The sequence below is a fragment of the Juglans microcarpa x Juglans regia genome, chromosome 3S (genome assembly GCF_004785595.1).
Source record: "Juglans microcarpa x Juglans regia isolate MS1-56 chromosome 3S, Jm3101_v1.0, whole genome shotgun sequence".
Taxonomy (NCBI): Eukaryota; Viridiplantae; Streptophyta; class Magnoliopsida; order Fagales; family Juglandaceae; genus Juglans; species Juglans microcarpa x Juglans regia.
Genome location: NC_054599.1, coordinates 6,771,345 through 6,783,788, shown reverse-complemented (window position 1 = coordinate 6,783,788; position 12,444 = coordinate 6,771,345). Strand labels below are relative to the sequence as shown.

The window sequence follows — 12,444 nt, the reverse complement described above, 5'->3', positions numbered from 1 at the left end:
ATGATCTGGTTTGTACCAATGAAATAGTTTTATCTATTTAAAAGATTAATTTCACATCTCTATTTAAGTTTTCAAACTCATTCCATTACTTTTTTACATGAACCGTAAAAAGAATTCCACATGGTAAAAAAATTCTTTTATGATTAAAATAAAATAATTAATAAGTCATTATTAAAATAATATATTTTCACAAAAAAAAATAATATTTTTGTGAGTATTGAATAGAAGTGCATTTTGGGGGTTTATTAGAAAATTCCAAATTAATAAATTATTTAAAACAAATCTACAACATAATTCATATACTTATTTATTAGAATAATAAAAATTATTATAATTTATAATAAGAATAAAAAAATGACGAATTTCTTATATATAGAAAAATAAATATATAAAAATATTTTTTTAAAAAAAAGAGATTATAAATTTCAACCAACAACTTCCAATATATTTTGGGATTTAAATTATTTTTTAGAATAGTAATATCTTTAAGAATAATATCTTTTAAAAAAGAGAAATTATTTTTTGAAATTATAGAGTAATTTCGGCCAACAACTTCCTAATATATTTTGAGATTTAAATTTATTTATGATAGATTTTTTAATTACTCATAAATATTATTTTTTATTAATATATTCATAACTATTACTCAATCATTGGTGGGACCCATCCCTTTATCAAAGAGTGCTTCTACACCCACACATGGGGGATCCTGACTGGGATCTCGCCCAATGTGTTTCCTTTTTTATTTTTGCTTTTTTTCATGCATTTTTTTTATCATTTTTAAATATTTAAAAAAATCACAACATCAATAAAAAAAATACTTACTTAATCATTAAGTAAAAAAAAAAAAGCCAGTCGGATCCCAATTGAGAATACCCAATTGTGGTTTTAATATTTTCTTTATCAAATTCTAAAAAGTCAAAACTATCTTATCTCATCTCACTATTTAAATATTTACTTTTTTACAAACTATCTCATCTCATTTTAATTCAAAATATCTTACTACTAATCAAAATATCTCATTACATCTCATCTGAACTGTGTATTCAAATTGAATCTAACTACAGGTATCACATGTGAACTTCTTCACATTATCTTAGTTCCATGCTTATCTATCCTCTTCTTTTGTTAGTTTTACGGATGAGAAATGTTCCTATAACTCTTAATTTATATTATTCTCTTTATTTTTTTGACGTGATACCGTAATATAGTAGTAGCACGTGACTTATTAAAAAAAAATAAAAACATAAACATAAAAGAAAAAAATTAAAATAATTTTTTATATAATATAAAAAATTAAAATATATATATAAACCGGTCCGATCTGGCATTCGAAAAACGAAAACTGAAATCGAACTTATTTCAATCGGTTTTGAGAAAAATGGAACCGGTACCAGATTGGTCCAGTCCAGTTCATCGGTTTTTTTTTCACACCTAGATCCAAACTTATCTATCTTTTTCTTTTGTTAGTTTTACGGATGAGAAATGTTATTGTGCCTCTTAATTTATATTATTTATTTTATCTTTTTCATATTATACCATAATATGGTAGCACATGACTTATTAACAAAAATTAAAAACGCAAACATAAAAAGGTAGATGGAATCTAAAGTTTTAATTTTCTTCTTTCTGTATTTTCAAACTCTATTTAATACAGAAATATATGGATGTTTGGGAATTTGTGATTTTATGAAAAGTTATTCTCATTAACCATTATTCATTACCCTACACCCTCACACCTTATGAAAAAGAAATATATATATATATATATGAAAAATTCTATACATCATACTACTATCTCATTTTCATCCCACTAAGTATGATGTGACACATTTATCACTATTAAATGATCATTTATATATATGAAAAATTTTATACACCATATTACTATCTCACTTTCATCCCACTAAGTATAATGTGACACATTTATCACCATTAAATGATTATTTATTGCATGCTTCATCATCATCTAATAGTGATAAATGTTCCACATGCCACTTAGTATGATCAAAATAGGATCAGAGTGTGATGTATAACATTACTCCACCATTAAATGATCATTTATTACATATTTTTTTTTATCATCTAATGGTGATAAATGTATCACATAGCACTTAGTATGATCAAAATAGGATGAGAGTGTGGTATATATATAGGTATAGGGTGTGGAAGTAGCTAATGCATAAAATTTCCCTTCTTTTATTCTCCAATCTTTGCAGCCAAATAAGACACACTTATATAGAGAATCTCTTCCATGGATTAGCTGTTGGAAAAACTTTTCTATGTTAAACTCATTTCATCCCTAGCATGTGTATATAGAATAGTTGAATGATTACCTCCATTGCTTGAAGATCTCATCTCTAACGTGCTCTCCAATGGCCGTCGGCCGTGGTTTTTTCTGTGAGATAGGAAAAACTTCTTTCTAACCTTTGCTAGCAAGTTAGAATCCAATGAGTTGATTCTATTAACAGCCCTACTACAGGCAATCGGGGGTGGGAACCCCCGGGGAATCGGTATGCCACGTAGCAGATATAATAATAATAATAATAATAATAATAATAATAATCTACTGTAACATAAGAAATTTTGTGAAACAGTAGACTAAATTTTCTTTCTTTTCAGTTCTATAAGCTAAGCTCACCCTCGTTCCAACAACTCCTTTTCTTCTACAACCTCCTGGTAAGATATAAAACGAAAGCCCCCACAACCCTTGCTTGGGGCTCCCAAGTGTATTGTTGGCTCGCCTATGCTTTGTCTGTGCTTTCGTGGAGAAGCTTATTTTCTTCTGTAAAATGATGGGTAAGGTAAAACGAAGGGAGGCAGAGGACAGAGGTACAGGCGTCCCTCCTTTCTATGACAGCTTTGAGTTTGTCTAATAGGACCTTGCAGTTATCTATCTGAAAGGGAAACAAAGGAGAATATTTATAACTTGTAATAGTTAAGAATCAATACTTAGAAGAAGATCCAAACAGCACCTTAAGGTTGTTGGGATGATATGAGTTGCTCTAGTGAAGACCAGCATGTTATTTCCTTTACGGCCAGAAAATACAGAATTAGTGGATTTTTTTTTGGTTGATTTTTTTTAATATATCTCAATTTTTGGGAATTTGGATTCATTCCTTTTTCACCTAAATCTCATAAACAATAAAACTGTTGTTTCTTTCTGCAATAAAACCGCATGAAATCTTTCTCTCTCTCTGTTTCTATTGGCCTTCAAACAATCCACGGTAATGTCCCCATGGAGATGGAGAGGGATGGATTTAGAGTTATGATATGGAGAGTAAGAGGGAGGAGAGAACAAAATGGAGAGGGAGAGGGAGAGAAAGAGGTCCGACAGAGATGGAGATGGAGGGAGGGAAAGGGAGGGGGAAATGAAATTTCGATAGAGAGAGAGAGAGAGAGAGGGAACGAAATTGAGAGAAGAGAAGAAGAAAATAAAATGGAGGAAAAACATACTGTTTTATTAAAGAAAAAATCCAATTTAGATGACATGTACACGCCAGTTGCATGTCAGTTACATAAAGCGGTTGTATCTATCATTTTTCTTCTATTAATTTAGAATGAGAAATGAGATTTCATTTTTTTCTTATGTGTTAGCTCATCTCATTATGGATCCAAGACAAAGTGCTTTGCTACTCAACATATAATAATTATGCTAGTCCACACTAAAACAAATAAAAACAACTTCAACTATCGAAGCAACTCTTTGATCACTTTAGACTATACAAAACTCATTACCAACATTTTGATATTAGTTTTCCTACATTATATATACTTTAGTTTATTTTGTGGCAACCCACTACATATGTATTGGTTTTATTTTGTTGAGAATTTATACAAGATTTTGATTATTTTTGAAATCTCTTTGTTCAAAAGACCTTTTTTATATCGAAAGGGAGGGCATATCAATAAAATAGAGTGCAAGTCTCTTCATTAAAAAAAAGATTAATCCATGTTAGATCAAATCTCCATCCCCAAGAGGGGAATTGGCAAATGACCCATTTTAATGCAAGTTTCAGTATGTTAAAAACTTAATTATTGATTTAAAAACTCTAAAATGACGGCCTATTCTATCAATACTGATTCAGTGGTAGTCATTTTTTTTTTTAAAACTTTACTCATCTATCAATATGTAATGATTTAACACTATGCTTATACATGATACCACTGTATTTTACTATAACCTATAGGTCACTTCTTCCGTAACTTGAACTCGTGACGTGGTGACAAATGCTAAACGTTAAGGATTCAATCCAAAAGTTTTTAAATTATTTAATACTAAAAAACTTTATTGCAAGTATTCGCGGTATCGTGAATTCTCAATATCTACGTGCAACCCGAATACAAAAATCTATATTTTATTTGAATAATAAAATAAAATATAGCTTGCCGGCCCAATGGGCAGCCCAAGATACAGATGGGCTAGGCCTAAAAAGCCCTATATTATAATTGGAAAGACCTAAATTCACACCAATTTCACAATTTTTATTTTTCCATGGATCTCAGAAACCAAAAGCCCCTCAAAATCCACCTGGTTTGCTCCACCGACTCTCCCGAGTTCACTCACCTAACCGAGTCTCTGACTCGTTCTTCACTCATCGCTCTCGACGCGGAGTGGAAACCCGTCCACACCGGCGCTCAGTCCTATTTCCCCACAGTCACCCTCCTCCAACTCGCCTGCGAACTCAGTCGTCGACTCGTCTCTGACCCAGACGAGTTGGAGGACTCGGCGACTTTCCTTGTCGACCTGACTTCAATCCCTCTCTCTTCAATCTGGGAACTGCTTAGAGATGTTTTCGTTTCCCCTGATATATTGAAACTGGGTTTCAGATTCAAACAAGATTTGATTTACTTGTCTTCCACTTTCTGTGAGCAAGGCTGTGATCCTGGGTTTGACAGAGTAATTGCTTAACGTTTTTCATTTTCTTTTTTGGGACTCCGTTATTTATTTCTAAATTATAACAGTTTTTTCCCTCTGTTTTCTTTTAAATCCCACCACAATGGGAAACTCAAGTTTTGTTATTGAGAAAGGATTTTTTTTCAAATGTATAAAAGTTTCAGTTCGGGGCGTTACAAAGAGTTCAGGGGAGATTTTGTATGCTATAGTTTAGAGTTGTGGCTATTGCTTTCTCTTAGATGATGCTGACACACTATTAGCTGCTGCATTTTTTGGTAATATTCTAAAGACTTAGTGAAGGTTGAGCTCTCTGTATCTAATATTTTCCAATCTGTATTACCAAGCGAAATCCTTTGAACTTGCATGTTATAACAGGTGGAGTGATGAAATATTGTTGACGACATTTTTTTTTTTTTTTAATGTTAACCAAGAAAACACATTGTGTAGTTGGAAAGAGAGGCGAAAATTTTTGAATTATACTCAAATATCTGGTAGAATTCTCCAATATTAATGCTTACATGCCATAAAGTCTCACAAGAGAAGTGAAAGTAGGTATCATTTAGATTCATCGGGAAGTTAAGGGGATACTTTGTCATTTACTTATTTACTCACAAGGCATGGAATAAGGAAGTCAAAGTTGTAAGATATTGGTTCATGTTTGTCCTCATTTCCTCCCTCAAAGTCTGTAATATGTTCTTAAGAAGTGCTAGGACAAGGAGGAGGGTAGTAAGGAGTCCTGTTTGAATGCTTCATGAATATTTTGTTGTTAGTTTGATTTTTGTAATCAGGTTGAGTTAATTTCATAAAAAATGTACTTATGTTTCATAGATCGATGGAAAATAGGTCGAGCCCTTTTTGGATATCACTAGTGTATACAATCATTTGCAACATAAGCTACATGGAAGGAAGGTATCAAAACAAACTACGAGTCTGGCAACCATCTGCAAAGAACTGTTGGGCCTCTCTCTTTCAAAGGTTTGGTTCTTGAATTTCTACACATTTGCATAATTCTCAAGATAACATCTTATTCTATCTTGTTTCTTGTTATTTCAGGGATCCTGGTTGCTTTGCAATTTTTGTATATGCAATTGTTTGTCCATTCAATATCACAGATTATAAGTTCTGTTAAGTCATTGAAATAACCAATTTGAATGGGGCCGAAGTTTGTGTTGGCTATATAATATAAAGTTTTAACTATAAAACCCAAAAAGATGTGCTGGCATGAAGACTATTCCTTATTTTGGTTGCATAGTTTTTAAAATGATATTTTAGGTCCATATCCATCCACCCCCCCCCCCCCCCCCCCCCCCCCCCCCCCCCCCCCCCCCCCCCCCCCCCCCCCCCCGGGGCCCCCCAAAAAAAAAAAAAAAAAGGAAAAAAATAATTGAAGGCATTGAGTTGATAGGTCTTCAATATTAACTATACCAGTCTCATGCCTTTGTTGTTGTGCCTATGAAAAAAGTTTTGAACATCTATTGGTTATTTCTGTGTTTTATTCATGAATCAAATGTCTACTAATCTCCAGGGCATGTTTTCCACTATCTGCTCTCTCTGTGTTACATGGTTTTCAATTTAAAAGAGGTGGGTGGAGATTTACTGCCTTTTGGAATGTGATATTTTCATGCATTGCAAAAGGAACTTGAGATCTAGCTAGCATGTTACTTTCTGAACAATGTGAATATTCAGCTGCATTCCTCATTTTCTTATGCATTTTCTTTTTATTTTATACAATTAGAATATCTATGCAAACGCTGTGCATCAAATATAGAGGCATTCTATTGGGCTTCTGTTGTAAGGCTTGGTTCTGGCACCTTTCCAAGCTTATTGAGGAATTGTTTTGTATCCTTGATATTTCAGTTCCTGGTCTGTCACTTGATGGCACTTTCATTTAGTACAATTCTTTAATGCAATCTATATTCCTTTAGGAGCTTCAATGTAGTGACTGGTCACGTCGTCCTCTTACAGAAGAGCAGAAAACATATGCAGCAATGGATGCACACTGTTTGCTCGAAATATTTAATGTATTTCATGCGAAGACAATCAAAGAAGGTATGTGGTGCTTTGAAATTTGAGATTTGCAAAAGTTGTTTTTGTATTATTAAACCTGCGCCTTATATCTGCTTTTTTGTACCTACAAAAATAGTGTTTTGCTTTAAAGAATGGTTTGGAAGGATTTATGTGCCTTCTGATGTGTTGAATGACTTTTCTATTATGTCTTCCAACCTTCATTCCCTGAAACCGTATAATCGCAAGTATAGGCTGTTGTAAAGCATTTGATAGGTGCTAATGAATTGCCAGATAGATCATAAGTGCTACTGGTAAGTTGCTCTTCTTATGGTCTTTTCAAAGTCCAAAGCATGAATTTCTCCCAGAATTGCATCACTGAGATCTATTTTTTGTCTCAGAAGTTTCATTGAGCGGGTGATTGGTCATCTAACAACTAAACTGAAGTTCTATGAATCTTTAGGAGCTAAATGAATGTGATGCCTACCGACTATCCCATATTTGATCCTTAATTTGAGCAAGGATGATTCACAACCAATTTGTTTTAGTAGATATTTGCTGGAGTTGGCAACGGCCTTCTGGCCAAATGGCACTACCCATGGTCCTTAGGGACAATTGGGTTTATGGTTGGGAGTTCAAAGCCCCCCAACTACTAGGGCTGATGTCCCTCAAAAAAATTACCTACCAAAAAAAAAAAAAAAAAAAAAAAGAAGAAGACATTTGCAGGAGTTAAATGTCAACAATGAGACCGTGGTTTGATTGCTTCAGTGATCATTCAGAGCAACTACTTCGACATTCTCTGCAAAGATTGTGGAAGCAACCAAAACAGCTGGGACAGTTAGTCTCCCAAGCTCCAATATACAAACTTCATTTTATTAACATCTGATACAAAAAATTATAGAAGAACAATGAAATTCTCTGGAGCTGTTTTACTGTTCTATAAGACATCAATAGACATCATGCTCATTCGTGCTGACAAGTATCTGAATGGAAAATTACCCATAGAACTGCATGCTTGACTGTTTAATTTATATCAGCAAATTGATAATTAAAACTTTGTTTCGTGCCATTCATAGAGTTTGATCTTCCAATATGGCAAGCATTTTTCCATGTTCCAACTACCGTTATCTTCTCACTCATTGGATTTCCAAATTATAACTAGTTCATATTGATGTTTCGTCATGCATAAGCATCACGTCAACTACCAGGCATCTCTTGATGTTATTTTCTTCTCTCTTTTCACTTAATACAATTGAAGCCATATCCACTTTGTTACAAAAGTTTCTTGGGCTCTTCATTGCAGGGAGTTATTTTCACAATGTTGACAAAATGTCTCCCGCTAATGTGGATCTTGGGTTGAAAGAGGTTCTTGAGCAGCATGATATAAGTAGTAAAGTTTTGAGTATCAAATTTTGTGAAGCTTTACAAATAGTCCAGGCTACAGCTTCTAATTTTCCAGAACAAATAACTACAGTGCATGAGATGGTTTCAAGATCATCATGCAGAATTACCATGCCAATGGATGAATCTATATTGAAAGTTGTAAAAAAATATGGTGAAAAAATTGTGTTGAAAGATTCAGACAGAAAGCCAAAGGCCTCCAAAAAGAGAGGGAAGAGACAGTCACCGGTGGATGCAATCTTCAAAGAAAAGCAATCAGAAAATTCAGATGCTTGGCAAGGGCCTCCACCATGGGACTTGTCTTTGGGGGGTGATGGATGCCCTAAATTTGTATGTGATGTGATGGTAAGTATTTGTCTTATATGTGTATGTGGTGTTTTTTTAAAGCTAAGAAGTCTTAGATTTTTACTTTCTGCAAATGACTGAATATAAATTACCTGATAAGATAAAGGAAAATTGTGGTAGGTTCTCATGCTTCTAACTGACCAACTATCAGTGGAACTCATTATCATCATCATGTTTTCTTCTCTGTAAGAATAATTCCAGTAGTGTAATACAAAACCCTAGATTTGCTAGCTCCCAGCAATCTAGGATTTAAATGCATTTCTTTATATTGTAAGCATGGGGCGAATGAAACATTTACTCAGGTTGAAGGCTTGGCAAAACATTTACGGTGCGTTGGGATAGATGCTGCTGTTCCTTATACAAAAAAGCCTGAACCCAGGTGTTCCTTACATGAATGATCTCAATGAATAAATATTTTTTCTTACTTTAAAATTGTTGATTATGGTGTTAAGCTTGTTGTATTTTTTATGCTAACTGAAATTTAATTGTGTTCAGGGAATTAATAGAACAAGCACTCAAAGAGAATAGGGTTCTCTTGACACGAGATGCTAAGCTGCTAAGACATGAGTATTTGATAAAAAATCAAATATATAGGGTGAAGGCTCTTCTCAAAAATAAACAACTACAGGAGGTATGCATGTCGTTATATCTGCAAGCTAAGCAGATGGTTTATTTATTGGAGAAATGCTTTACAAACGCAAATCATAAAAAAATTCAACAACTCACGTGACCATGCAAGTGTTTAAAGATGGCTAGGAAACATTTTTTGTGTAAAACTCACTAAATCAAATTCTTGCCGCCTTAATTTTGGCACTAGTTTAAATGCTTCTTTGAATTTAAATATTAATTGTTGAACAATTAGTAACTAGCATAACTTAATCATGTTGTAAAACTCATAATGATGCTTGACATCTTATCAAATTTTCATGAGTAATGCTACTCATTATCCTCTCATCATCCCCATGATGTGGCATTAGATAATTGGAGACTATTAATTATATTTCACTTGTGAACCTATCATCTAATGCCACATCACGGGATGATAAGAGGATGATAAGAAAATGAATGATGAATAGATTTTTTCAATTGTCATAGATCTTAAATTCTACCGGAAAATGAAAAAAAAAATAGATCTCTTCAGAATCAATGAAGGCAAATCTAATCATAGATTTAATAAATAGTATTTTTTTTATTTGTCTTGTTTAGGAAGTATTTACCTCTGATGTGTCACTCATGCTGATACTTTATCTTGTTTTATTTTTATTCTGAGTAAAGATGCAAGAGAATCTGAGTAAAAATGCATGGGGAGTGCAAAAAGGGTATGACACTGTTTCTTAAAACAATAATTGGGAGCCAATTCTGGGTATGAATCTGGTTTAAGAAGTTAAGATGTTCTAGTGATGATGGTGGGCTTGTATGGTAGTTGTAAGATTATAGATGGTAAATGGAGGGGATATAAATAGCAAAATGTAGAAAAGAAGGGATGTGAGTCTCAATGCAAAAAATAGGTGACAATGTGGTGTGATGAGGGTGCACTGGTGACCGAGATTGGATACTTTTTCCTTCATGTCTTGTCGATTGAAGTTGGGAAAGAGTGTTGTAGATGTTAACCTGGAAGTATACCTGCAGGTCATTGAAACTTTCCAGTTGAAAATTAGCGAGGATCAGCTGATGTCGAGATGCACCAAATGCAATGGGAGGTTCATTCAAAAGCCCCTAACCACAGAAGAGGCTGTTGAAGCTGCAAAAGGTTTCCAAAGAATTCCTAACTGCTTGTTTAACAAGAATTTAGAGTTTTGGCAGTGCATGGACTGCCACCAGCTTTACTGGGAGGTACTGTTTATCCATTCAAATTTTCTGCATCATTGTTTTATCTTCTGTTTTATTTATCTCTGTTTTTTCAACTGTGACCGACTAAGAAATCATTTGAGGAGCCAGTTTTCAGTGCAAGGCCAAGTTTACTTGATAGGTTTGAAGCATATATCATACTGATCCATATTAGAATCATAGCAATGTTTTTTTCCCTGTTTGGAGAGAATCTCCATGTACGTTAACTGTTTCATTGATCTAGCATCTAAAAAGGCTATATGGTAGTACATGGGTAGTCAGTTTGCCTTGTGGCAGTTCTGCACATCACATATAGGGTGTGTTGTCAGGTTTTTTCAAGGACCAGATGGACACAAAACCACATTTCATATAATTGGGGGTGTAAAAAACTGAATTTCATCAAAAATGTCATATTTTCACAGCATCAAAAATTATGAAAATACTGATCCAGCCAACATAAATGGTTTGTGCGAAGGTGGCAGAGACAGGTTTGGGATAATCCATTCAATCTTTTATTTTTGTTAAAAGGGGATCAAAATATTTTATATTATATATATATATATATTTCTGTGATAGACAGTTCTCTCCTGCTCGTTCATTTGCTAAGATCGAGTCTCAATCTTGAACCATATTGAATGAGGAGGATCCATCTTTGGTTGTCTCTCAGGATTTGTGGACGGGATTTTTTCGATACTGCAAAGTTTATTCTGAAGACATATGGTTATACCATTTAAAATGCCAATCATATTACACAGATGAAAAATTATGTTTTCCTGTTTGGTCATTTTGTTTAAAAAATAACGTTCAACTTCTCAGAACTTGATATGAGATGCGCATGGGTAGATGATGTTGGTATTGGGCTTTGCTAACATGAGTTTAATGTTCGCATCAATGTTACAGGGAACCCAATACCACAATGCAGTCCAGAAGTTCATCGACGTATGCCAGTTGAATGACTAATCTGAAGTCCAGAGTCATTTTGCAGTTTTTCTCCCAAGTTGGTATTGGTACTACTTTATGACCCTCCTTGTTTTGAGTACAGGTGCATATCAGTTTTATATGCAATTTTTACTCGTTTCTATTGTTTAAATTAATTCATTTTTCTTGGCATCAGTATCTAGTAGACGATCACGACATGGCCCCCCACTTTATTATATGGTGATGCTTTGTATAGAACTGGTTGGACCCTTTACACTATGGGGGTAAAGCTGTCTGCCAAAATTGACTAAATTGGAAGTTTTACTATATGGGCATGACGTTTATATGTGATATTGCTCAAACTTTTTGTTTCCTAGTTATATTTATTTAGTTCCACCAACTCGGTGTTCTTCGAATAAATCATGTTTCTTGTGCATAAACTCCTCCCCATATGGAACATTTATGCATGTAATGGAAGCAATCCTAGTTATGTGGCAGAATGAACTGATGCAACTGTTGGGGCTGTCACCTTTGGCAAAAAGCAGTGTGCTTCATGTCCCACAAGGGAAGTCACTTTGATTTCAAAATCATAGCCCTTAAACACTTGAACTACCGAGTATATTACAAAATTAGGGGACAAACAAAACTGGTTGAACTGTCTCTAGTGTAGGAATTTTCTCATTTTCAACAAGGGAATGTTCTGTGGTGGTTGCTAATTTGACTCTGAAAAGATGGATTGCCCAAAGAACCTTGTCATGCAAGTATAGGCTAATCTTTTATCTTTTCCTGTGGGAAATTTTGAAATTTTGGGACATGTTCCTTGACCTGTTGGATTTGCCATGTTGCGTTCATTTATGATGTCTTACTTTATAAAAGGTAAACAAACATTACTTTTGAGTTGGTCCATCAAAGCACTAAGCTTTAGTGTGATTGGTTGAAAGTTAAATTAATGAATCAAAGATTTAGTTGTTAGGCAACCTTGATACTGAAGAAGATATGGAAACCTTACAAGCATGACACACACATGCACACTTGCACTATTACTTGGCTGA

The 12,444-nt window shown here is 34.0% G+C and overlaps 1 protein-coding gene across 2 annotated transcripts; it reads left to right on the top strand.

Annotated features, from left to right (window-relative positions):
• The first annotated feature begins 4,475 nt into the window (after positions 1 to 4,475).
• Positions 4,476 to 11,792, top strand: LOC121257659 (exonuclease mut-7 homolog). Of its 2 annotated transcripts, XM_041158790.1 has the most exons (9): positions 4,479 to 4,900; positions 5,741 to 5,872; positions 6,823 to 6,946; positions 8,205 to 8,291; positions 8,376 to 8,647; positions 8,950 to 9,026; positions 9,143 to 9,278; positions 10,277 to 10,480; positions 11,375 to 11,792. In XM_041158790.1, the coding sequence occupies exons 1-9, from the start codon at positions 4,496 to 4,498 to the stop codon at positions 11,432 to 11,434; spliced, it is 1,497 nt and encodes a 498-aa protein (XP_041014724.1). In that variant the 5' UTR covers positions 4,479 to 4,495; the 3' UTR covers positions 11,435 to 11,792. The 2 variants fall into 2 exon arrangements, with proteins under 2 accessions (XP_041014723.1, XP_041014724.1); XM_041158789.1 differs by having other exon boundaries at positions 4,476 to 4,900; positions 8,205 to 8,647.
• Positions 11,793 to 12,444: the final 652 nt, after the last annotated feature.